Source organism: Pogoniulus pusillus, chromosome 13 (assembly GCF_015220805.1).
Source record: "Pogoniulus pusillus isolate bPogPus1 chromosome 13, bPogPus1.pri, whole genome shotgun sequence".
NCBI lineage: Eukaryota > Metazoa > Chordata > Aves > Piciformes > Lybiidae > Pogoniulus > Pogoniulus pusillus.
This window is the reverse complement of record NC_087276.1, coordinates 30,332,154-30,358,255: the sequence shown is the minus strand read 5'-3', so window position 1 is coordinate 30,358,255 and position 26,102 is coordinate 30,332,154. Positions and strand designations below refer to the sequence as shown.

The following is a 26,102-nucleotide window of genomic DNA, read 5'->3' as shown; positions in this document are numbered from 1 at the left end:
CAAAAATTGTTGGGCAAAGAAGTGTTTGTGACAAGTAAAGAGGTCAGAACATCTGCATCCTGGTTTCTTGCTGTGCAGGAAAGGTCCTAGTGAGTGACCCAAGTGCATGTGTCTTTGATTCAGCTTCCTTAACTGGAACACCCTTCCCCAAGATCAGGCTTACAACCACACACAGACAACCCCCAAAACACCCCAGCCAACCACAAAAAAAACAAATTAAGTAAAATCTAACCAACAAGCTGGGTTCTTGCCTTAGGTGTTTCACAAGCAGATGTTTCCTGCTTGTATTTCACTGTGAGCCCTCCAAGAAGTGCTCTACCAGCCTGGAGCGCTGGCTGTGGTGATATTGATGATGCCTTTTGTGTCTTCCTAGCTCATCCACTGCTGGTCTCTGGGGAGCAAAGGGTCAACATAGCGAAAGCAAAAGTCAAGCAGAACTATGGGCAGCTGGAAAAGGCGTTCCAGAAGCAAAAGGCAGAGGTGAAATCAAGTGACAGCTCAGCCAGGATGGACGTGTCCCATGTCCGCGTTAAAGAGGAGCCTGCGAGCGACGAGGAGCCGATGGAGGCCTCTGCTTGCGAGGCTGTGAACGGCCTGGCCAACGGCCTCCACGCCGAGGAGGACTCCACGGACTCTCTGAACGGCCACTTGCCTGGGGGCTGCACGGACAGGGTGGCCCAGGAACTGAAGGCCTTTGTGTCCTCAACGTTTAAGAAACAATTTGTTCTCACCCTGAGTGAGCTTAAACGGTTATTTAACCTTCACCTCGCCAGTCTGCCTCCGGGACATACCCTGTTCAGTGGCATTTCAGACAAAATGTTACAGGACATGGTGCTGGACACTGGCTGCAAACAGATTTTGGTGCCTGTAAGTATGTTTGCTTCCATTTGTATACTCTGGGGAGGAGGGACTGGGATGCAGTTAAATGTCTGAGCTGTGAAACGTTTGTGTCCTGTGCTACTGGACTGGAAGAGCAGATGTGCTCTGAGTGACTGTCCTGGACTGGGTATGTTGAAGCTGCTGGAGGTTTGTCTCGTGTCCTCTGTCTGGCAGACCCTCTGCTCTGCTTTCTTTGCTCTGTGCTATGCTGCACAGCTTGGTTGTCTTTGAGACCCTATTTACACATCCAAGCTGTTGGGCAGTGCTGACTCTTCATCCCAGCTTGCTCCTGCTAACATGACCTAAGACAGCTCCAGATTCCTGTCAGCTCTCCTGGAGCTGCACAAGCTCCTTCTCTCAAGGACAGGGACAGAGCTGGAGTAGGAAAGGTGGCACTGGCTGCTTGGGAGCAGCACGGCACACCCAGCAGAGCTCCCTGGGAAGCGACAAACCATATCTGCAGCAGGTCTTGTTGGTCAGATCTTTTCCTCCTAGACTGTGCAGAGGTGTCTTTGTTCCTTTGTCTTTATGGAAATGACATCTGTGATTGCGTGAGACAGAGCAGGTTTGTATGACAGCAAATCGCTTAGGAAAGGAAAAGGAATTTTGCATCATGGGAAAGAGCCTAAAAGGAAATTAATTTTATGAGACATCTGGCAGTGCTGATTGGGTTGCAACCAGAAAGAGCTTGGGAGCTGCCTTTGGGGAGAGAAGAAAAGAGATGTGTGAACTGCTTGAAAGAGCAGAGAGCAAACAGGCTGATGAGAGAGAGCCTGGAGCATGGGAGTTGAAACTCAGCTAAGGAGTAGGGTTGCTACAAGGGGGCAAAACCGACGTGTTCAGTCGTGTGCAGAGTATGTGGAGTGTCTACCTGAGAACCAAGTAACAGGCTTGAAATGCCACCAGGGAGACCACCACGTTCAGTGCTTTCTGCTTCTCTCCTGACAGCTTCTGAGTCCTGGACCTGCTTCTTGATGCTGGCTGTGCTTTCCTTTGTGTGTGTGCTTGCTGTGCAAGTGGTAAATAGCTGAGGTTGTTGCTGCTGTAGTACTTGGGCCTGGGACTTGTTTGCTTTGGAAATTCTAGGATGTGGGAAGCGATCCCACCCATACTTTGCTTAAAGGCTAGGAGGAGTGACAGTGGAATAGTTCTTTTTTTCAAGAAAGAACCAAAATAGAATTTTCCTGAAGAGAGGTGGTTGGGAACTTCCTTCTGTCTGGAAAACCCTGGTACAGGAGACCTACAGAGATGCAAAGGGAGTCACTAGAACACCTCTTGCTGAAGGTCTGCTGTAACTTCTGGTTCTGCTGACCCAGAGTTTGCTGCAAAACTTGGGATCTTCTACAGGAGTCTGTACCAGCAGTGTAAAGTTACCGCTGTGCCTGCCACCGATGCTCTGTGCAGGTGGCAAAGGTGCTGTGGCTGGTTTTTCTCTTTGCATGGGCTCATACACTTGGCTGTTTCTTGACTGTTCCCCTGGACAATTTTGTCAGAAGCTGATGAAGGCTCCTGAGCTCAGGGAAGGGCTGAAGGGTTGTTTAGCATGGGATTTCATAGTTGCTCATTAGTTTTCTGTAAATGAAAGTGCTTTGATGATACAAATCAATGATCTGAGGTAATTAAAATGATGTTCTGTGGAGGGTGAAGGCAGCCTTGGTCTGCATGCTGCCCTATCATAGAGAGCACCTTGCTGAAAACAGCAATTGAAACCTTACCAGAGGAGTGCAGGATTTGTTATAAAGCTGCCTGAGTGCACCCAGGGCATAGCCTGGGTGTGTTTGTGGGGAGGCTGGGGAGCTGCCATTACACCGCCAGTGAGGCCGTGGGGGCACCTATAGGGTGCTTTGCTTGCCTGTATTTGTAGTGTTGTCAGGTAAAGAAACTGAATCTTGGACAGGTGCACCCAAGGGCTGCTGCTGCTGTGAGGGAGAGCAAGGAGAGAGACCTGCAGCTGGCTCCGTGTGTGCCTGGGGCTTGTGCAGGCTGAGCCTGCGTCCAGCCCCACAGAAACGGCTGCACAGGCATCTACCCTCCTGAGTACCTGCACACTGGTTAGGGGTGCTTGGGGGGTGGCTGACTCCTGCCTTCTTCCTTACCGTGGTCCATGGAGTGGCAAGGTTCTGCCAAATCCTGAGGATGTTTTTGAGGCCTGAGGAAATGATGTAACCATCCTGACTGCCCCGGGTAGCAGGAGCGGAACGCAGCCCTGCGCTTGCATTGAGCCTTCTTGGGCCAGCGCTGGTGCCAGGCTTCTGGAGAGGAAGGCTCAGCAGTTTACTTCTAGCTGATAAGTGCTTTCTGGCAGGCTCAGACCTTTTCACTCTGGTTCAGCCACAGTGCAAGGCTGCCTGGCAGTGGGTGTATATAGGGCGTGCTCAGTGCTTTAGCGAGACACATCCCAAAGCCAAGGGCTCCTCCCTGGGAGCTTCCGTTTTAACGTGGCAGCCCTGGGGTCCCGGGGCAGCAGTGCATCCCCTGAAAGTCCTGCACTAGTAGCTCTGGGAGCTTAGACAGGGGAGGGACACAGGACAAATGGATTAAAGAAGTATTTTGAGGCAGTGGAGAGCTGTTGGGAGATGAAGCAGTAGAGATTAAGATGATGAGTGTAAAATGGGAAGGGGCCAGTGGATGGCAAGGCAGTAAAGCTGTTTGGACAGAGCAACATGTCTCTGAAGAGTCACTGCTCCCGCGGCAGGCTGTGTGACAGCAGAGGGCAAGCAGGGTGCTGTTGGCAGCAGTGTTTGTAGCAGTTTGCAGAGTAAGGCTGGATGGCAGGAGGAGATTCTGTGGGTTTTTCTTCCCAACTAAGTACTGTATTGGTTTGCAAGCTGTTTCCTCACACAGTGGCCAAACACAGCTGTGTTTCGGACGTGGCTGAGGCAGGAGCACTTTGCTCTCTAGGTCTGTGTCCAGTGACTTCCCCAGAGCAAGGCAGCTTGTGCCAGCTGCTCCTGGTCCCCTGCGTTTTGCCTTTCCTGCTGCAGCTGTTTTCTGGAGGAAAGCTAAAGGATTTGATTCTGTCTGTGCTGAAGGCATACAGAAGATACTATTCCTCAGGAGTGCCCTTATGAGAAGAGAATTTTTATGTCAGATGTTGCAACCCCAATAAAACTGAATCCTGGCCCTAAATCAGGTGTAAAAGGTTGTTGTGGTCCAGTGTGGGAGCCAAAGCTGCCAATCTCACCGGGCAGTTCCCTCTGGACAGAGCTCTTGCCCTTTGCAGTAAAATCAGAAGCAAAGTGTGAAAAGAAAAGCTGATCTCTCACTCTGCACTGCACAAGTCATTTGGTGCTCTGGGGGAAGCTGGGAAGAAAGGGTTTGGTTTGTACCAGCAGTTAGGATTGAGAGGTACTGGAACAATCAGAACTGACTCCTTAGCTTTTCATAGGTGATTGATTTAGGTTGTCTGGGCAGTTAGCAAGGAATAAATTGTTAGTGACAGACAGGAAGAGGCATGCCAGGAGTGAAGGCATATTCCAGCATTGCTCATTACTTACTGTTCCGGAGGGAAATGCTAGGGCAAGTGGATCAGATTTAATATTTTTAGGAGTTGGGGCATGGAAAGGAGGCAGTTGTGTTCCTGCCTGTGTGCAGGGATGTGAGGCTTCTGCCTTAGAAAAAAGCAGATGTGTTTCTCTAGCTTGGGAAGGGAATGAGAGAAGTCAAAACCTCTCGTTTTGAGAGGCTAAAGTGAGCAAGTGGCTGGATTGCTGTCCATCAGCATTTGGTCTTTGGAGTTCTGTAGTCTGCCCCAAAAAAGCAGTGACAGGTAGGTCAGAAGGGCAGTACTTGTCAGTAAACCTGCCTTGGGCTCAGTGAAGCAGGTAGAGTCTGAATCTCTAAAGCCTGCCACTGTAAATGTAAAAGCGTCCAGAAAGATCCGGCGGTGCACTTGGTGCTCTCATCGAGTGCTGCTTTGGATGGTCTGGAAGGGAATGCTGCTGACAGGAAAAGTCCAGACATCTTGTTGTGAAATACCAGCTGAGCTCCAAGCCCTAGGATTGTACTGCTATGTGGTGGTTGCCCTTCCAACAGTTAGAAATTGCTCTCATGCAGAATGTATGTGATCCCAGTATGCCCAGCAGTTCTCTTCTGAAGCCCTGGGCCCACTGTATGGGTTACCCTACCATGGCCAGAAACATCAGTCAGGCATGGCTGGGGCACGTGGAGGTACATGCTGGGGTGCTGGGGTGCTCCTCCTTTCCCCTGGGCCAGAGTTAGTCTCTCGCTGATTCAGGGCCTGTGTGCTGTAGGATGACCTATCAGGATGGGTTTGGTACAGATGAGCTGCTGTGGAAGTTGTCAGGCCTGCAAGCAGGTGGCTGCCCTGTGGCTGCAGGCCAGGCCATGCCAAAGTGGGCACAGGGGCTGCCAAAGCAAGGTTTGAGCATGGAGTGCTCTGCCCCATGCAGAGATACAAGCTAGGGTCGGAGTGGCTGGAGAGCAGCCAGACAGAGAGGGATCTGGGGGTGCTGATTGATACCTGCCTGAACATGAGCCAGCAGTGTGCCCAGGTGGCCAAGAGAGCCAGTGGCATCCTGGCCTGCATCAGGAATGGTGTGGCCAGCAGGAGCAGGGAGGTCATTCTGCCCCTGTACTCTGCACTGGTTAGACCACACCTTGAGTCCTGTGTTCAGTTCTGGGCCCCCCAGTTTAGAAGGGACATTGAGATGCTTGAGCGTGTCCAGAGAAGGGCAACGAGGCTGGGGAGAGGCCTTGAGCACAGCCCTACGAGGAGAGGCTGAGGGAGCTGGGATTGGTTAGCCTGGAGAAGAGGAGGCTCAGGGGTGACCTTATTGCTGTCTGCAACTACCTGAGGGGTGGTTGTGGCCAGGAGGAGGTTGCTCTCTTCTCTCAGGTGGCCAGCACCAGAACGAGAGGACACAGCCTCAGGCTGTGCCAGGGGAGATTTAGGCTGGAGGTGAGGAGAAAGTTCTTCCCTGAGAGAGTCATTGGACACTGGAATGGGCTGCCCGGGGAGGTGGTGGAGTCGCCGTCCCTGGGGCAGTTCAAGGCAGGGCTGGACGTGGCACTTGGTGCCATGGTCTGGCCTTGAGCTCTGTGGTAAAAGGTTGGACTTGATGATCTATGAGGTCTCTTCCAACCCTGATGATACTGGGATACTGTGACACTGAGTGAGAGAGCAGCTTACGTTGGCTCAGCAGGTCTCACTGCGTGGCAGCAGCACTTTTTATTAACTAAGAGGTGTCCAGGGATCCTGCCTCACAGAATCATTAAGCAGAACTCATGAAGTAGATGGTTATTTTTAACAGTCTCTTGTTGTCAGTTTCCTCCACAGACTGCTGCTTCACCAGATGAGCTAAAGGTCTATGCACTTTGGGAAGCTGGGGACACTTACGATCAGGTACGTTGAAAAAGACGAGACATGGCCAGCATGTGTCTGTGGGGCGCTGGGCGTTGTGTGTCTTCCTGGAACTGGTGCAGCAGGTAGTTAATGTCTGCTGAGGTGCCTGGTGTCCAGGACATGCTGTGTTGGTAACGTGTCAGCACCTAGCTCAGTGGAATACAGGTAATTTTGAACACTCAAGGAGCCAGGGCTCCTCTGATGCAGGCCTCGCACCAGGATCCTGTCCAATTATTTTTTCCTGTGGTAGCAATGCAACACTAACCAGAGATGAAATTATGATGTTACCTGGTGTGTCTGTTTGTAGTTAAACCAGGGGATTCTTGCAGCATGTGTGAGCATCTCCTGAGTTTTAATTCCTATCAGAGTAGAATCATAGAATCAGTCAGAGTTGGAAGGGACCACAAGGATCATCTAGTTTCAACTCCCCTGCCATGGGCAGGGACACCCTACCCTAGATCAGGCTGGCCAGAGCCCCAGATGAAGTGAAAGTGCCTAGAAAGGTGTAGATGGACAAAGTAACTCCTGTGTGCATGATCTAAATAAATCTTTATAGGAGAGAATCGAGCAGTATGCAACCTCCTGGCTGGACTGGACCACATGAACTCCTGTGGAAGCGTTTGAGAGGAATATATTGCAGCTCCTTCTTCAGCATGTTCTTGTACTGCTGGAGGTGCCTCAGGTCACAGGACAGGTGTAGGTCCGGTTCTGCATTATGGAGAGATCCTTGCAGAGCCATCAGAGGCAAAGGGCACTGCTAGAGAGCAGAGTTGTATGGGACAGGTCCAGGATTACAAAGCAAGCGTCCTCAGATGTAGTTCAGCATGTGTTTTGTCCAGGCCAGGGCAGGTGCAGGACTGATGTGCAGACAGCCAGAAGTAGCTGTTCCTCACTGGGTGTTTCTGACACGTTTTCTGTCCCAGCATCGCCAGGTTTTGCTGGAGCTCTTCTCGAAGAACTACCGCGTGCGCAGGAACGTCATCCAGAGCCAGCTGAGCCAGGAGTGTGGAGAGGATCTCAACAAGCAGGAGGTGGACAGGGTGCTCAAGGTCAGTTCCTCTTCTGCTGTGGGTTTGATCCAATTAATGCATGAGTTTTTAATGCTTGGCTTGAGCAAAGGATCATATTTTACCTTGAACGGAAGGTAACAGAACAGTTGCTGGGATGTAGATCAAAGCCTCTTCTTTGGCTTGCTTTTGTCAGAATGTTCTTGTCTCATTTTGCCTCCTTTCACCCTCTGGAGTGGTGATTTCAACTTGTGTGGGTGTTTTTGTATCACTGCAATAAATCTTTGTCGTCTGGCCCCAGCAGTGAGCAGAGTGTAGTAAAGGTGATACTTGAGCACTCTTTAAAAGTGATGTGGAGTTCAGTAGGAAGGAGGTGGGAGGTTCTGCAGTGTTCTCAGCTTACCAGCAGGCTGTTGTTGGTCAGTGCTGGAGAGCACAAATTGTCACACACTGAGAAGGAAATGCATTTCATTCTGTAGCAGGACATGCAGCAGTGTGTGGAGCAGTACTCTGGCCAAAACAAGCAGGCAAAGTAGTAGCTAAAAGACATTTCCTTGTGAGTGTTTATTTGAACCCTTTCATCTCTGGCTTTGAAGGTGCACCATTTGCTTGCTAAGGCAGTTTGCAGTGTAAAGTAGGGACCACACGAGCCATGACTGACAAGCTTTAAAAGCTATGCAACGTGGCTAAGTAGAAAGTTGCCAACTGCTCTAATACTTCAATCATTGCTGCTGGGCCTTTGCTCACTGTCACCCACTTCAATAAGAAAAGTGCTTAAGTACTTCATTACACTGGGATCTGAAAACAGAATAATAGTGGCTGTGGAAAATGACAGATCAGTTAGTGTGGTACTAAGCACACTGGTCTTGCTTCAGAGAACCTGATCTTAGCATTAAAATAAGCTCAGACATTTCTGCCTGTTGGACACTTTCCTGTGGCTTGCCTGTGCTGGGAGATTGGTCAGGCAACTAGATGGGCTCAAGTATCAGCTCTCCTGGAACATCCAGACAATGTCCTGGCATTAGTTTTTCGTGATGTTGTTGCTCTTTAACAGATAAGCTATTTCTAGGAAAAAATACCTCCCCTAAAGAACTGAGTACTGCTTTTATCTAAGTCATCGTGCAACTAGCCTTGTGTCATGTCATGCTTCTTTGCCTTTAAGTCCTGCACTTGCAGATCCAGTCTCATCTCCACACCTTATTTCTTGTTATTGTGATGTGCAAGTCCCAAGACTTCAGAAGAAAAGATACTTCTTCCTTTTTAAGCTGCACAGCACCAGCTCTGTAGCAGGACTTAAGCCTGTGTTGAATTACTAAGTGGGAGGGTGGGAGCAAAAGGAAAAGAAGCCTTTAGCTGGGAACTCCAGAGGTTTGGTGCTTGTCTAATAAGAAAATGAGCTACAAGAAAACCCTCTCTGTGAACTCCTTTGCTTAGCTGCTGTAAGCTTAGCAGACCTGTGGTCAGAATACCAAAGCACAGCTCTGAGGTTTGACGGTTCATGATCAGAGAACTTTGTGTCTAGAAAGGCTTCAGATCTGGCCATTGCTTTCACACTCCAGCCCATTCCTGCTGCCACCAAAGCTTCAGCCTCTTTACCCTTTGGTGCCCCTTGTCTCCTCACCCTCCCTGCAGTCTTTCCTAAGCTGGCTTCTGCATGATCCCCATTTCTCTCCCCAAAAAATAGTTTCTTGCTGCTATTGCATTGTTTGCCCTCCCTGTGGACTCTCAACCCTTGCTCCTCTTATGTTTGTCATTTAAGCTCCATGGTCTTCAGGGCAGAGCTAAGCTGCTGCTCTGCTCTCATGTTCTCTTGTGCTCTGGAGAGGGCACTTTTGTGATTGATCACATTTGCTGTCTCAAAGACAGACAAGAGTCTCCAAGACCTCATGGGCTTTCCCTCTCTCTCCAGGACTGCTGTGTGAGCTATGGGGGAATGTGGTATCTTAAGGGGACGGTGCAGTCATGACAGCGGTGGTAGCGGTTTCAAGTGATCTCCAGGACGAAAGAGGAAACCTGCAGCAGGCGGCACAGACCAAGTAATGCCGTGGCCTCGGGAGTGTGGGGCAGGATCTGACCTACTTTGGGGCACGTTGGGCATTGCAGGCACTCTCTGCCATCCCAGCACACTCACACGTGTGTTTGCATGGCTGCCTAGGTGCAAGAGCAGCTAGGAAGACAACGTGGGAGCCTGTGTGCAGCTTGATTAATCTGGGATCTCTGATGTATTCCAATTCTCGTTCTGTTTTGTTATGAAACAATAAAACCACATACTGACACAGACGTGATGGGAAATCATGGTCTAATATTTTATTTTGTAAGTAATGCCAATAAATTGTTTACAAACATCCCAGGTTTTGTTAAGAGGCTCTTACTGTGAGCACTGGCCTTGCAGCCCTCTCTCCAAAGAGAGCAGTCATGTTCATGGAAATATCAGGCTGAGGAGGGGAAGCAAACTCACTGTCCTTGAACTCTGTACTCCATAGCAACTCTTCTCACCTCTTGTCTGTGAAATGAGTTATTTGAGAAGGAACCTACATTCAAAACAGACGTGGAACAGCTACTGGTTTTCTTTTGCCGCTGTGGGGTTTGAGGGTTTTTTTTGTGATTGTATGCAAATACAGTGAGGTAAGTAACCAAGTGCACCTTCTGGAAGGCATCCAGCTCTAGTTACCACACAGCAACAATGTAAACCCTCTATTTTGTGTAATTTTTGTAATAAAATCTTTTCTTGAAGGTCAGTTCTCCCCGGCCTTGTGTTTGTCCAAGGAGCAATGGAAACTGCACCCACTCCTTTTGTAGCCTGAAGGCTGATGGTGGAAGGAACGGTCAGGAGTGTTTTAGTGATGTTAGAGGTAGTGAGCTGCTTCACATCCTGTTCTTCGGGGAGGAGCCAGAGGGAGCTGTCAAGCCCTGGGCCTGCTACACAAGGTACAGTACCAGCTCTTTGTCACAGGTTTGTCACTGAAGCCTACCTGCACTAGGTAAAGCAGTGTACTCCTGTAAGCATTGTAGAACTTGCTTCCTTTACTAGTCCTGTTCTTTGCTGTAATTTCCATCACATGAGATGTTCAAGGAGGTTCTATTAATTTCATCTACTTACACTCAGAAAAGTCATGAGTGGAGTTGTTGACTGAAATAAGCAGATTAAGGTAGTTAATCCAGATAAGACTGGCTAAGAATATTGTTACCATGCTTACAGCATTTCACATTTCTGTGGAAAATAGCTATTTTTAAACTGCTAAAATCTACCATAATAAACTACACTAGCCTACTCATTAAGTACATCACTGTAAGTGGGAGGTGTTTCAAGTTCAGGCAGCTTCTGCAGCCTTTGTCCTGCTCTGTGGCACTTGCCAAGCACAGCCCCATTGCCACAGCAATACCTGTGGCTGCCTCTCTGGGAGAGCCAGTCTGAGAGAAGTTATGAAAGAAGAAGCCAGCCTTGAAGTCTTTTATTGCACAGAATGTACAGTTAAGTGTTCAAGTACAGTACAGGCAGATCTTAGCATGGCACAGGTAGCCAAGGGAAAAGTGATGTTATGGAAGAATCAAGCAGTTCTGTGGATATTTGCTATTTTTAAAGCATAAAAATTGTATATACAAAAGTGCTCTGCATTAACCAACAGTTAGCAAACCACTGAAGATCACCTACTTAACAAACAATTGTAATTGTTTTTACAAGTCTTCTGATGCAGCAGGTGTGGATCCTGCTTCCCCCTGAAGTGGTGAGGAATCACTTGTGACCAACAGCAGTGTGCTGTTCTCAATTAAGGTTACTGCTTTCCAGTGTCTGAACTGGGGCAGACTTCCAGGTGATTAAGGATCCAAGTGGTAGGGAAACAATAGGAGACAATGCAGTTAACCTGAGAGCAGAACAGAAACTTCTCTGCCTTTTTGTTTCCCCCCTCCTTTTTTTATAAAGTACTGACAAATACCACAGGAGTGAGGAGAAACTATTTAGTTTCTTCTAGAGACAGACTTATCCCTCTCCATGTACCATAACCTTGCTAAAATACAAGTTTAATGGCCTTTCCAGCTGAGCTATGTACACAAGAGGGCAAGATTAGATAACTTGGGTGCCATCTGCACCAAGGTCACTGTTTCTCAAGTGGCACAGATAATTCCTAGTTACACAGGTAGCTTGACTGGCTTATCCATTTGCTTAGAAAAATACTCCCACAAGAGTCAGATTCCCATTTTAAATAATTTTCAGAATACAACACACGTTTCAGAGAAACTCCCACAACACAGACTTTTAATACTGCAACTGAAAGACAACTATACACGAGCTGAACAGGGTACAACATAAGGCAGATAGAACTGCAACAGCAGCAGCTGAACTAAAGCTGAGAAACTGTCAACATTCTGTGTCAGCTGTTTGGTCTATCGCAGCAACTCGGGCAACAAGTTGATTCCCAAGAACAAATGACCAAATTCAGCTGTAAGACCCCTTTGTAAGGAAAAGGCCATCACTATCACTGTGCCTTCCCCACCCCCTGAATCGCTTAGCTTTTGTTTTCTTCACACTGAAGCAGTTTTAAAGAACATACTTCTCATGTTCTTTGTTTTCCAGGCTTGGAATACATATTATGAATTAATAGGGATTGGAGGAAGAGAGGACAAACAGCATGGTCCCCTGTTCGCAGCCAAATGTGTTCTGGCAGAATTGTGTCTATCCTCCCAACCTGCAGGCAGCCTGAAAGAAGCCGACGTGGGAAGCAATAGACAAAACAGTAAGATAAGGTTTTACCTGGCCCATCTCTCTCCTTCAAGCACTTGGAGCTTGTGGTATGTAAGATTAAAAGCTATTCCACTACATCAATGCTACTACTAAGTTTAAATAGCTAAACTGCAACGTTCTATCTTACCAAATACACATTAAGATGTACTTTGCAGACATTCCACCGGAGAACAGTAGGTCCCAAACAACATACACAATCAATTCACAGTATCCTGCCTTAAGACAAAGTGCCCTACATAAGAAACCATACCTAAAAAGCCACACAAACTTTACATCAAGTCTTTTCTTAGTAGGAAGATACTTACACTAATCCATGGGACAGCTTAGTGCGTGGTATTGGCTTAAACCAAACACATCACAGGCCACAGTGCCAGCTCTCTACCTCCCTGCCACAGCAAATTCAGCAGGCCTGCTAACTTCATTCTTGAGAAACCAGGACAAGCTGCCCGTGATACTGGCTGGGGCTTTGGTTTGTTGATTTCCTGCACAGGTGTAGTTACAGGGCTAGAGCATTGCTGTGAACTAAAGGAAGCTTCAGCCTGGCTCCTGTGCAAAATACAGTACTGATTTCTTTGCGCTCTTCTTTTTGAAGTGGACTGAGGAAAGCAGTGTCAGTTCCTGCTCTGGCTAGAGATTTAGTGTGAAATAGTAGTGTAGTATTACGTTATGATGCTTGCTTGCTTTATAACCACTAGTTTGTGTGACAGGGCTAAAGAACATTCAATCTATTGCTACACAGGTACAGACTAGCTGTCGACTAACTAGCTTGTTAACTACAAGTCTACAAGCCAATTCAAAACATTCAGTTCTGAGTGCTGAAGAAATACATCCGTGTAAGAGAACCTGCTGACATTTGAATCGAGTTTTCCCCCTTCTTGTCTAACAAATCAGTCATCAACAGAAAGCGAGTCCTCAGCAAGTTCAGTACTATGGCTGAGAGGAGAGAGACTTGTACTTAGCTCTGTGTTCATCTATTTCTTCCTTTGTCTTCCTGATACAGCTAAAAATCTCCTTGAAGAGTGCTTTATATTCAGGAAGAGCATTTGTGGGAGTCTCGTTTAACGCCACATTTGTGAACTCAGGATTGCTAGCTGAAAGGTCATACTGGGGATTCCCCACGTTTAGGTCTTTGGAATACTGCTTCAGCGTTTGTACTGCTTTGTGTTTCAAGGAATCTTCATCCATTTGACACTTCTTCAGAAGTTCCTCGTACTTCACTTTCAGAGCATTGTACTGAGCGTCAACTTCGTTAAGCACAGAGATTCCTCGCTGCTTCACAGCTTCAGCTCTCCTAATACACGTTTCCTCGTGGCCTCTTAGAATGTCTCCCCCTGCAGCACTGCTTAGGAAGTTCTCGCTGCTGCTCCGTTTCAGCGCCTTCTTCTCAAGCTCCGATAAGGTCAGAAGTCCATCATCTGGGCTCTGAGCAAGCTCTCTTTCTAAAGATTCCTTGAATGAAATGAAAAAGGATTCTGGCACCAATTTTTCTGCATTATGGATTGTGTTTTCAGACTGCAGCATCTGTCGCATTTCAGCTACTTCCACTTCCAGTTCTTCCGCACGAGCCCTATACAAGTCACTATCAACAAGTCTCTGCTCAAGGTCACAGTTTTCTTTCACCATGAGACTGTATTCTTCTTCCATTGTTACCCTCTTCTCTCTTTCTAGGTTAAGTTGGGCTTGTAGAACTGTAACTGCCTTTTTTAAGTTCTCATTTTCTTCTTCTAGAGGACTTAGCTCACTATCCATCGAAGTAATCTTTTCTGCAAACACATGATCATAAACAAAATACCTGCAGAAATAAAAGCTGTATTAACAAATGCACAAGTACAGCTGATCACACACAAAGAAATACTTGGGTTTAGGAGGTACAGATCCGTTCTACACTCCTGCCTCCCTGTAGTGCTGAAGTGCAGGCACAAATGCCTGTTTTGCTGTCTGTAGAGGTGCTTCACTTATGGAATCACCCTCTAGGATTGAAGCTAGTCTGAGCTTTTACCCAGGTGATGGTCCTGATGGGCCACAAGGCAGTTCAGCTGGATAAAACTGCTCTCAATTATAAAGCAGCCCAGACCTCCAGGCACCATTTTACCAGGTTAAGCATTACTTTAACCAGTTCAGGAGAGCCATTGTCAGGATGCTGCCCTCCTCAAAAAGAAAGTGACCATTCCTTGGATGTCTGTGGATAATTACAGAAAGTATTTTGCATTTCAGATGTTTGTGTTTGAGATTATCTGTGTGAGTGCTCTCTGATTGAAAAAAACATGGGGTGCAGGCTTTAGAGGTTACAATTTGATACAGTTGGAGACTTTGGCAGAGAATAAGAAGTGGAACCTGCACGTTCCAGCAGCAGTGGCAACTCCAGAGTGCAGGACTGTGCAGGTATTTTGCATGTTGAGAAAATTCTGCTAGCTTGTTTCTCTCTGTTTTCAAAGCTTTGCTTAAAATTATTTCAGTATTGACTTTACTGTGCAAGGTAAAATGTCTTACTGGCGAAGGTCATACAGCTCCTTCAGACATGAGAAGCTATGCATTGATCTTGGCTGGTCAGCTCTCTCGTGGCTCATTCGGCCTCGTCCAGTCTTTTTTAGTTCTTCTACCTGGCGTTGCAGGTCATCTATGTGTGTTTGCAGATTTTCAATAGTCTCTGTCAAACTAAAAGGTGAAAAACTGTTGTTAAGAACATTTGGGTGGTTTAGTCAAGGATATGGGAATTTCCCACATCCTCAGACTAGTTCCTTCTCCAAAGGCTGCTCTTTGGTCCCACAGGACCTCTATTTAAAAGCTGGGGAGGGTGGATCTAGTACAAGGTTTTTACCTCAATATTTTTTGTTGTGAGGCTCTGCTTTCTGCAACTAGTTTTTGATTAGTGTCTTCTAGTTCTCTTGCTGTCACATCCAGCTGTTCGTAGACTTTCGCATGTTGATCATTCATCTGACGCAGGAGCTCCACTTGCTTTGTGAGGTACTGCAAAACAGGACTGCTGTTACTAGTTAACACTTGACACAAAGAGTCCTCTTTGTTTCCTCTGAGCTCCCCTGTGGCTTTATGTGCATTTATAAGCTACTGAGCTTCAGAAATACAGATTCCAGTGGTTGCTTTGATAAGTGTTTGGCTGAGAAGGTACTAGCAACAACTCGGATAATGAACTTGCCTTGGTCATGGCAGTCAACCCAGGCCGATCAACCAGCCTTTTATGCAGGGTTTGGTTGCACAAGCGACACTTACCTCTCCTTGCTCCAGCCTGGCTTTTGCCAGTACCCAACCCCTGGCTGGGTTAGGCTGTACTGCACTTGCCGCTGATACAGCCTTGAATCCAGACCTTAACACAGCCTTTAGCGATCTACTGTGTTCTCCTAGTGGGCCCCAGTAGAAATCTTCTAACAGCGTTGATCCAACGATTTTCTTAGCATTAAAACTGAAATATTGAGTAGCACCATCTGTCATTAAATTTCTTTTCAGCTGACCTAAGTTCTTTCAGTCTGAAGCAGCATTGGAGTCAGCAGAACAGAATTCAGGTTGTGGTGACACTTACGACAGTATGTGGGCTACTATGTGTCAGGAAGTATAATCTAATTATTGAATGCAATCTTTACTTACCCACAGGGAGCTATTCCAGTTACTGAAATCTCAAATAAAGGTCTCCTGCCTTTTTTTTTTAATAAAACTCCACCCTAAGTATTATCATGAGAATTAGTTTTACAATTAACAAGACTGTTTTGTTTCAAGAAAATGTTATGAAACTTCAACTTCTCAGTCTAAGAGCAGTTGACAGTCACCTAAGGCTCTTAATACAAGTATTTTATGCTATCTCATCTATGACAGGACCTTTCCAGTCCTATAAATCCACACCAGAGTTTGCATCAAAGACTTGAACAAAACCCCTAACTTTTTAGATCTGAAATACTTCCGTCTTAAACTGAGTATATTTCTTACAACATGCTGCTCACTGAAGAGGACACCTCAAGTAGGAACATCCAGCAGGCTCTAGGCATTATTCACTTTAGATAGGCCTGTTACATACTCAAAACTTCTAATATTCTACTTAACCTTTTACCTCATTAAAAGATTGATGGGTTTACATTTTAGGCAATTTAAGAACAGATAATAAGTTAATCTAGGACTAGTACCTGCTCCATACAGACTTGGAGAAGATCAGCATGCTAGCAATTGGCTGGATCCTTTTGTAGCCTGTGCGCACATGACAGGATTTACACAGAAATAGTACATGGATTAGCCACAGAATCTCAATGTGACCCATTTCAGATTAACTTTCCCTATTGGTTACTCTCAGAAGGGGCTGAAGATCTTCAGGTTTCCTTCAGCAATATGAGCAGGGTTAAGCACAGAAACAAAGACTTTGGTGTTTCCACTTACTACAGTGAGCTTTTGCAGAAGTTTTAGGTGACTGGAAAAGGTGAAGCACCATTTTCTCCACCTTGTGTGTCTTCAGTACTGGGGTCAAGTTATACTGGGGTGTAACCAGGCCACCAAAACAAACTACAGATGGGGTAATAAGTTCACGTTTATTCCACCTGCCCTGCAACCAAGCACTTCACCTGAAGCAGCGGTTGAGACTTCTTGCATTCTGTCACAGAAATGCAAGTGTTAGTATTTCAAGTTGCAGAACCAAGAACAGATGCAGATAGAATAAAGCTGCCCTTTCAGTTCAGCTTTTATTACCTCTACAGTGATTAGTTGGTGGCACACGTGGCAGCACAGAGGTCAGATATAATGATCCAAGGCTGTAAAACGCTTAATATGTTAGCATTTAATATATTAGATGTAATCTTAAGCATCCCAAAGCCTTTGACCCTTCCTTTTCAGTGCAGACAATGTAGTATCATATTTCAATTTTAGACTTTGTTACCCATAAGATGTGAATTAATAGGAAAAAAACCACCACAAATACTTAAACTTCTGTTGCACTGAAAATGCCAGTCAAAAACACAGTGGAGTAAGCTACAGGAACAGCTGAATGACCACCTTTAGGTTACAGAGGCCGGCACTTGAACAGTCAAGCATAGAGACTGGCTGTGCCACTTGGACACGTATCCTGTGCAAAAGGGCATCTTGCATTCCCACAGAAGAGAGAAATACAGGGACGAAAATAAGTGACTCAGCTGCTTTTACCAGCTGAAGAGTACTGCACCTTCTTATGCTAACTTCATTCCCTTTTGTTTCAGTGAACTCTTGTAATAGTCCCTTGTGCCATTAAGCTAATACATTCAGTTTCTCCACCTTGAGGTTCTCTCTGGGGATTTGAAGGGGAGGTTCCTTTGATTTTTCCCTTTACTACCAGAAACCCAGATGCAAAAGACTTTAGAGGAAAAAAAAGTCTTGAGTTGCTATTACACTTTTAAAGTGCACTGAGAAGACAGAAGATTTAGACAGGTGGTAGAACTGAGAAGACAGTATGTTGTTACGGCAGGCATGAATAAAGCTGGCAAGTTCTTTGACTTAAAACAGCCAGTTGGGCAAATAAAGGTGCAGGCACTACTTATCTGCCAGGAGCATCACAAAAACTGTTCTCTCACCATTCTCCCTTTACCTCTTGGAGGGAACTATTAGGACAACCCAGTATACACTCATACCCTTGCTGGGGGAAGAAGAGCAAAGAGGAGAAAGAAGTATCAGATAAGGCCTTCGAAAAGTATTATTGCACAAGTCTTGATTTGTTTGGTTCTGGGGTTTTTTGGTGGTTGTTTTTGTTGTTTTTTAAAATCGGCTGAGCAAAGCAAGGTATTCAGAGAATAAATTAATCTGTCACTGTCTGAACATATTTGGCCCTGTAACACACCAACTACATACATCACTGTTGGAAGGATACTTCTGACTACTTCTGGTGCTAAAGCTCCCTTATAAGGTCAATGAACACTACCCTACAAAAAAGCTTAGCAAATAACCTGGCTTAAACCAACAGGATATTACATCCTTAATGGCACTAGGCTATTTTTAAGATTAATGTAGCTTAGCAATAATGTATCTTCCATATTTCAAGATAGCATTAAAACTCAGTTGCCTTTTAAGTAGCTATGCTCAGTGAGCCAGGTTGGTTAGTTAACACAAAAGCTATGCTGTGTTGTTTCAAAAGGTGTGTTGTACTCGCATTAAACACTTCTTTAATCATGGTTGCTCAGGCAGGTGCTGAACCTTAAGTAGAACACTGTATATAGCACCTTGAAGTGTTTGTCCTCTCTAGATCTTAAATCTTTTTATAAAAGCCATCTGTGGCAATGAATTGAGTCTCTGCAGAAGTAAACGCATTTTTTGTAATGCTATTGCCCTAATATAATTATCAGCCACTCCAACCCCTGTATCACCAAATAACAAAGATGACATTCAGCATAACGTGGAGAAAAAATGTATTAAGTCTAAAACTGAAGTAGCTTATAAAGTAACAAAATGAAAATACCCAAAGCAAACCCAGGAATTGTGCATCACAATAGAACTGCTGCATTTGTGTTAATATGACATGTTTAAAGACACATATACTAAGCTATATGTTTTGAAGTGTTACACTTAGAATCTTTCATATTACCTGCTATCACTACAGTGATAAATATTTTAGGTCGCAGACTGCAGCTGTACAAAATCTACACACACCCCTAACTGCCTAATTACTGCTTGCACAAAGGAACTCAGATTTTGTTAAAATCTGATGTATACCAGTCACAGCCTGTTCTCTGTGACTCGTACTAGAACCAAACTGAAATACTGACTATTTCCAATAGGCTGTCAGTCAAAGTGCTGAATATTTAATAATTTAATTAGAGACCATGCATTTCCCTCTAATAGCTGGAAAAATTCATTCTGCTGACAAGGGCTAGGTCTGCAAGAGCATGAGTGATACTAAAAGAGGAAAAAAAAGAGACAGACATGGCTGAAAATAGCCAGGTTTTTCCACCAAGTAACACAAAGATGGGTGGATTTGAAATGGAGCTTATGATTCACACACACCTCAAAAATAGAGAGCAATATATCTACTAGATCCTGTATTTAGGTACTACTTGGGTTTTGCCTTTTTTTTTTTCTCTCCCCCCCACCCCACTTTTTGTTTCCTTTTGAACTGAAATAGGCTTTAGCTCTCTTTACCACAGCTCTGATTTTACTTAGATTTCTCTCCTGCATTTATTAGCATTTAAATTCCAGTGTGGTAACCACTCACATTATCATATAATTTCAATGATTAATTTACTCTTCATATCATTTAACGTGATTTTACCTGGGCAAGGTCAGCAAAGCTTAGCAATGAAGTAACTGAACTTTTCTGTGTGAAACAAAATGCCAATCATTTGTCATCAAACAAGCCAAATTCAACGTGAAGTTCAATGGCACAAAACTTCCACTAATCAGAGAAACAGTTCTAACTATGATGAAGCTTAGGCAGGTTCTCAGTATTTTTCTTTAAGGTGCCCATCAGACATTAAACAAATTCAGATCTCAGTTTATGTGCTCTTATATTTTCAGTCTTGATGCTTTAATATTTGCATCCCTTAAATATTTACCTCTATCTCCTGCAGCTGCTCTTGATTTGTTGCACACATTTGCTGTAAAGATTCTTCTAGTTCAGTGTTACGGTCCAGTAGTGTCTTCCCAAGCTCAGCAGCAAGGTGAAGATCTAAACAAAGAAATCATGTTTGCACTTAAAATTAGAGAGAGAGAAATATAATCTATTTTAAAAGCATGTCAATACATACTTGAGGTGTTTTTTTATTGTTGTAGCTACTCTAAAGTAATTTCCATCGCCCAAAAAGAAAATTAGCTTATGCCCAAATAGAACATCTATAAACCACAATGCAAACCAGTCCTGAAACCCAGAAGATGCTCTTGTTTCAGGAAGCTTCCTTAGTTCCTCCTTTGGTTCTTCAGCCACAGGTCAGACCCATCCAGGCACCTTCTCTTCACTTTGCACTATGTACCTAGCATTGCACCAGCGTCTCTACCCACGGTGTCTGTCAGCTACACTTCACCATATTTACAGCAGTCATCTCACAGAACAAGCATTAAAGATTCTGTAAATGTTCAGTAGGCTAGACCCAGGTCAAAGCTGACTGCACTCTTTGCTTTTCTTCCTCATTACCCTTTCACCAGGGGGCTCAGGTCATACAGGATCCAAATGCTAAATGAAAGTTTCAGATGCTTTTTGTGGTAGAACAGTATTTTTTAAATGCAGTTGCTCTGCTTTTCTAGCTCATAAACCCAGGAGACAAGAATTGGTTTATGTGCTCCAAACCAGAATTTTATGTCATTTAATCTCAGATACTTAATTTCACTTCAGTCATCTTCAATCACTTTCAGGGTGCTGTGACTGTATTGGTTTCAAATTAAAAGTAAGTCATCTGAACATTCAGTTCCTTTCTAAAGGGAAGCCTGTTATCTTTTCAGTATCAGTAGTGCTAGATAATTCTGTGTTCAAAGACACATGGAACTTAAAATGCTACCACAAAGAAATCCATCTCAGTGCCACTGCTAAAACTGTAATTACACTGCGCAGGGTCTTACATGTTAAGAATCCAACATATTTCTAAGAATCTCACATCTCTTTCCCATCCCCTGGACCACGACCAGGTTGTTTCTCCTCCATGTGTGCAATACAGTCAGCTAGTTTTCACACCGAGCTAGTATCACTAGTGTCAAAAAAAACAGAGAAGTCAAGAAAATCTTGATTGTCTTCAAGAAGACTTAATGTACACTAGACATGTATTGCTTCATCTGTAGGTGCAGATAGAAAAGAAGCATGTTCAATTTTCACTTGATGCAGGTGCCCTTGGTTTAACATGTTATCTTAGCTCTTTCCTGCCCTTTGGCAGTTACCTTATCAGCTGGTCGCTGTACTAGACAGCACATTGTTCCAAGATTGTTTTGTGCTAGCCTTCGGTTTGGCAGCCCGTCCAAAAGGATTACTCCATCTACATACATAAACCAAAGACTGAACGCAGACTTAGGAGGACAAGTGAGTAGGAGTGTTTCTCTAGTAAGCTGTAAATGTCCAGTTCTGGCAAACAGCAGCTCTGGTGTTCTTGGCACATGCTTTATAGCTACAGTGCACTGATTCCGACCTTAGGGTCAGATTCTTACAATAAATGCTACAAAAATTACTGGGGGAGGGGGTGTGTGTTTTTAAAAAAATAAATCACACTACATAGAAGTTCTTCAAAATTTCAAAAGACACATGTCTAGAAGAGACATGGCATTCTGATCTGTACTTAGGAGTTGATCCTCACATAGCTTTTCCATTGTAACACCACTTCCTAGGAAGGACAGCCTGTTCTAGAGCTGGGGTTTAAAGTATTTGGATAAGGAAACCTTAAGGCGTCCTGCTTAAGTTTTTCCTATTTTTAAACAGAGATTGTACATTGTTTACCCATGGACAGGAAAACTCAAGCACCAAGCTGTTTGTTTTACCACATGAGAGAACGCTGTCATCTTCAAATCCAGTCAGTCTGTCCTACCTAAAATTGAGTCCTGATCCACAAGTCTCATACAACACAAATCTTTACTAGGAGCCGCAATCTTTAAAGCCAGTCATCAATACTGGCATCACTCAAGGCAAAGACTAAACAGTCCATTCTTTTATTTTAATAGAGTAGAATAAGAGCTTTAGAGCGGATTTAGGATTATGGTAAAGACGCATCATGCATAATGGAATTACCTGCTGCCATTTCCCTTCCCAAAGTGAAAGTTTGTTTTGATGTTTAAGTACATTTAAGAGTTCATAGTTGAATTAATGCCCCCTCATGTACTAAATCAAGTAGCACATACCACACACAGTACTTTGAATACCACATGAGTAATAGAATTCATGTCATTCTATTTACACAGTCATTCTGCTCATTAGAATGGCAGAAGCACAAATGAGTTACTATGGGAGAAGCATGCTATTCTGTCACTACAGCAGTTTGTTTCTGAGGGGGAGAAGTGGAAAAGCTCAGGAGCATGCAATGAAACCTAACTTCTGCCCCTAGAAAACACAAGAACTGAAGCAATTTCACCTCTTCTAAAATAAAGAATTCACTTTGCATCCATTTTTCTACATGAAAGTACTTACAAGCCCTATAAAGAACAACTTTGAAGAGCGAGACATGCAACACATGCTCCAGACAGAGAGGAAAACAATTAATTTACATTTCTTTTGGAGAGTTACTGTACAACACTAGAAGAACACTGCATTTTCTGTTGTAAATTGATGTAAGGTAACACCTAAGTTCTGCCACAGACACATTTTTCCTTTCTACCATGAAGATGTAAGCAGAGAGGTTTTTAATAATGCAAACTGCATACGTGCAGGTCTTCAGATCTTCATTTTAGTAAATCTGATCTGTTGTACTGGTGTCTAAAAGTCCCATCAGAAATCTCTAAACTAAAACATCAATGATAGGTCTTCTGTGATGTTAAACAGCCTTTGCTTACCAGCACTTCTCCACAGTCTCTTCTGACAGTATTATTATAATGGAGAAAAAGACAGAAAAATTCTCATAACACACCTAACAAAATGATTCAGAGATTTTTAAATCTACAAAGCAAGCCTGTTCTTCTCAACAACAAAAGGCAATAGTAGTGAAAGACATATATAAGGAAGCCTGGTTGAAGTTTAGTTAAGTGGAAAATTAAACCCTTTTACTTAGCTCCCTATTTCCTACTCCATGTTCAGCTTTCCGTCTGTTCTGTTGAAGTGAGTAACAGCAAGATGTAAAAAGAGCAGTCATATAAAAGAATTTTTTCAAAGGTCAGCATACTGCAGCACAACATAGACATTACAGAAGGAAGGAGAGCTGTTCCCATCCTTAAAAGAATTCCATGAGCATTCTGTTTTCATGAACTGCATGCCAGAAAAGGCCACCTCCATTGTCAAGGCAAAAGCTTTTGGTGCGTACAAAGACTGTCGAAGTTTTTCCAAAATCCTACCCTAATTCTCCATTTCAAAGATTACAAGTTTGTTTCACAGTGCTGTCTGGTGTTTTACAACCTAGGTTTTCTCATAAATTACTCCTCAGCTTTTAAATATGCATTGATTGTTTGGATTGTGAAAAGTTTGAAGAGCCCTCGGTAAGCAATCTTACTACTCTGTTTACATACGTTGGCATTGCTTAGTCTTAGGAGAAGGAGGGAGTATCTTTCAGGCTTCAGGAATGAAGCGTCACACAGAACATTTTAGGAAACATTCCTGTAAGGAATCTTTTCTTTGCATTTTCAACTTGCCCATCACTTTATTTTCCTCCTTTCCCTTTTGGCAAGGCTATCAGTCACTTTTGTTTAGGCTTGCAAAGAGATACTTCCCAGAAAAAGATTGTTCGACTGTTGAGAACACTGATCAACCCCTCAAAGCACACGAACTTCTAGAGGGGAATACTGCTTCTTAAAAGCTCACAGCACGGAGCCAAACGGTGAACATTTCACCCATTTTAGTTAAAAAGTAAAATTCAAGAAACATCAATAAGGAAAGAAGTCAGTTGCTATACATTTTGACATCTCCTTGTAGGTCTTTTACTGCATAAAAGCTGACATAGTGACAAACATTGCTAAGCCACAGCCTTCAAATTTTCAGCTCTCATCCCTTTGACAGCAAAACTCTGATTTCAGGATCTTAAATGGATTGATTTATATCCTAGAGCCATGAAAACATCTATTTTGAGTGAGGAGCAACTAAATAGAGCTTTCAAGCAGTTATTTCATAGTTAAAGCATGCAATTAGAACTATTTCCAACTCAAGAAGTTTCTACCATCAGACGCCTGATGTTAGTGTGAAACCTGCTTGGCTAGGAAGAGCTTTCAGCAGCCTCTCTCTATGGTTTAGAGTACAGCGGCACCTATCTATCCCAAGATTTAATATACTTCAATGTAAAAGTCAAAAGCACAAGGCTGGAGCGGGTTTGCAGGAAACCACTTCACAGCTTTGAGCTGGCCTTTTAAAACGCTCACGATTAATAACGAAAAAATAGAACCAAGTAAATACCAGTCGTAAATGCCACTAAGCTCTTAAGGAAATGGCACATTCTTTCCATATCATGTCTGCAAAAGCTTTTTAGTCCAATTATACTTTGTGTATTCCTGTGACTCCTTCCTCATCTGTTGAATGAGAAAACCATTCCTGCACGCAGTGTTCAAGCCCTATTGACAGGCTGACACACAGGAGCTGGACGCATATAATTCTGATGCACAGTGGAATTATTTGCATATTTTAAGAAGAAAGCCTGTAAAGATTTTAACAATGGACCTACAATTTATTGAACACAGCTACGTTTACAACTTCAGCGACTGGAAGACCCTGTAAGAAGAGCTCCAAAAGGCACAAAACGGCAACCCACGCCGATACTTCCACCGCCCGCTATTTCCAGCGCCTACCCCGAACATCTGCTTGACCTACTGTCAAGGTGTAACTTTTCGGAGCCGTTCCCCTCCCTCGTGGGCGGAGAGGAACCCAGGCACAATTCAATTCAGCAGCAGCAGCAGCCCCTTCCGTCAAACAAAGCCGGCCACAATCTTTATCGATAACGGCGATTCTTCTGCCTGCGCGCCAAGGCGGCGGGAAGCGTGGCCGTGAGGGGACCCCCGGCTCCCAGCTGCGACAGTCAGGCGGCAGCACAAGCCCCGTTCCAGCCACCCCGCGACCCTCGCTAGGGGCTTCGACCCCCTCACGCCCTTCCCGGCACCCCGCCCGAGCACCCGGCGCCCCTCCGGGCTCCGCACCGCCGCCGTGGTGGCTACCTTGCTCCCGCCGCCCTCTTCCCTCACATGCCGTCCTCACTACGGCCCCTTTCCTCACACGCCTTCCTGGCAGCACCCTGCGGCCCCCTCCCTCACACGCCCTCCTCGATACACCCCCTTTTTTTTCTCACGCGCCCCCCGCGGCAGCTTCTGGCCCCTTTTCTCCAGTGCCTTCCTCACTACAGCCCCTTCCCTCACACGCCCTCCTCGCCGCAACCCCTGCCCTCACACGCCCCCCGCGGCGGCGGCTCCCCACTGTCCGCCACCGCCTCTCTCTCTCCCCCACCCGCCTCACCTTGCTGCAGGTCCTGCTGGTCGTACCAGGGCTCATCCTCGCGGATCTCGAACTCCTCCACCAGGCTGTCGGCCAGCATCGCGCCCCTTCCCCTCACGGCGCGACGGCAGGACTAGGCGGCAGCGGCCACGCCGAGTCCCCTCGCGCCGAGCGACGGCGGGGCAGGGCAAGCCGGCAGTCGCTCCGCTCCTTAAAAGCCGCCTCCGGCCATTGCCGAGCGTTTCCGGACTTTGCCGAACCTCTCCCCCTTCTGGTCGGACTGCGCGGAGCTGCCGGCGGCAACGTGGCAAGCCAGAACCACCCACCCCCAGTCTCCCCGCGATTCAAACACAACACCCTCACCTCCCCAGCAGACAGCCAATGGGGATCGGCCCGCCGAGCAGATCGAAAGGAGCCTGCACCAATAGCAAAGCTAATTCCTATCAAGGTGCCAATGAGAGCGAAGAGGAGGTTGGCCCAGACTAATGATACCCCACCCAAAGGCAGCTGCGCAACCTCCCGTCAGAGGAGGTGGGTTAGTGGGTTTTGGCGGGGCGGTGGTTGCTTGGGCTGTGAGGGGTTAGTGGCGGGGAGTGGTTTCTGAGGGGTGTTGCGGTGGGTCTGCGGCGGAGCAGAGTGGGCACAGCGTGACTGACCGTATAGAGCGGGGTATTTGTTAGTTGTCCTGTGCTGGGAGCCCCTAGGGAATGCTGAGGGAACAGTCTCTGGAGGATTCGGCCCCCGAGTTGCGACTCTTCACCGGCGTCGCTTACAGGTGTGGGCCGCGTTCCTGTCGCCTCCCGTGGGAGCCTTGGCGCTGGAGCGCGGAAGGGGAGGGAGAGTGTGGCCCCGCTGGAGCATGCAGCGTGGCAGATGCCGTCACGTCTGAAAAGGGCCGTGTCCATCCCCGCGTTTCGCGTGTCGCCCGGGCGGTCACCGCTCGCCGTTGCCCCTTTTCCTTACATGGAAAAGGCAGCTGCGTCCCGTATGTGGGGAGCTGTCGAGGGAAAAGCAGCTTGATCTTCCCACCTGTAGCAGATTGCACCCCCACCCTTCGGCCCCTGAAGTTTCCGGAGTCCACCTGCCTTCCAGGGCTCAGCTTCACAGCGCTTGGGCGGCCGCACCAGC

The 26,102-nt window shown here is 45.7% G+C and overlaps 2 protein-coding genes across 2 annotated transcripts in view; one reads left to right on the top strand and one right to left on the bottom strand.

The window, feature by feature from the left end:
• The window catches only part of POLR3E (RNA polymerase III subunit E), a 30,591-nt gene extending 21,060 nt beyond the window's left edge, over nucleotides 1-9,531 (top strand). The window contains exons 18-21 of the mRNA XM_064153790.1: nucleotides 374-867; nucleotides 6,167-6,244; nucleotides 7,168-7,293; nucleotides 9,161-9,531. Coding sequence (XP_064009860.1) covers nucleotides 374-867; nucleotides 6,167-6,244; nucleotides 7,168-7,293; nucleotides 9,161-9,217 — 755 coding nt within the window. The 3' untranslated portion in view covers nucleotides 9,218-9,531. The remainder of the gene's footprint in view (nucleotides 1-373; nucleotides 868-6,166; nucleotides 6,245-7,167; nucleotides 7,294-9,160) is intronic.
• Nucleotides 9,532-10,688: 1,157 nt separating this feature from the next.
• On the bottom strand, nucleotides 10,689-25,308 carry CDR2 (cerebellar degeneration related protein 2). The gene is made up of 5 exons (XM_064153796.1): nucleotides 24,996-25,308; nucleotides 19,501-19,613; nucleotides 14,811-14,959; nucleotides 14,483-14,647; nucleotides 10,689-13,784 (listed from the first exon to the last, which is right to left on the bottom strand). The coding sequence occupies exons 1-5, from the start codon at nucleotides 25,072-25,074 to the stop codon at nucleotides 12,920-12,922; spliced, it is 1,371 nt and encodes a 456-aa protein (XP_064009866.1). The 5' UTR covers nucleotides 25,075-25,308; the 3' UTR covers nucleotides 10,689-12,919.
• Nucleotides 25,309-26,102: the final 794 nt, after the last annotated feature.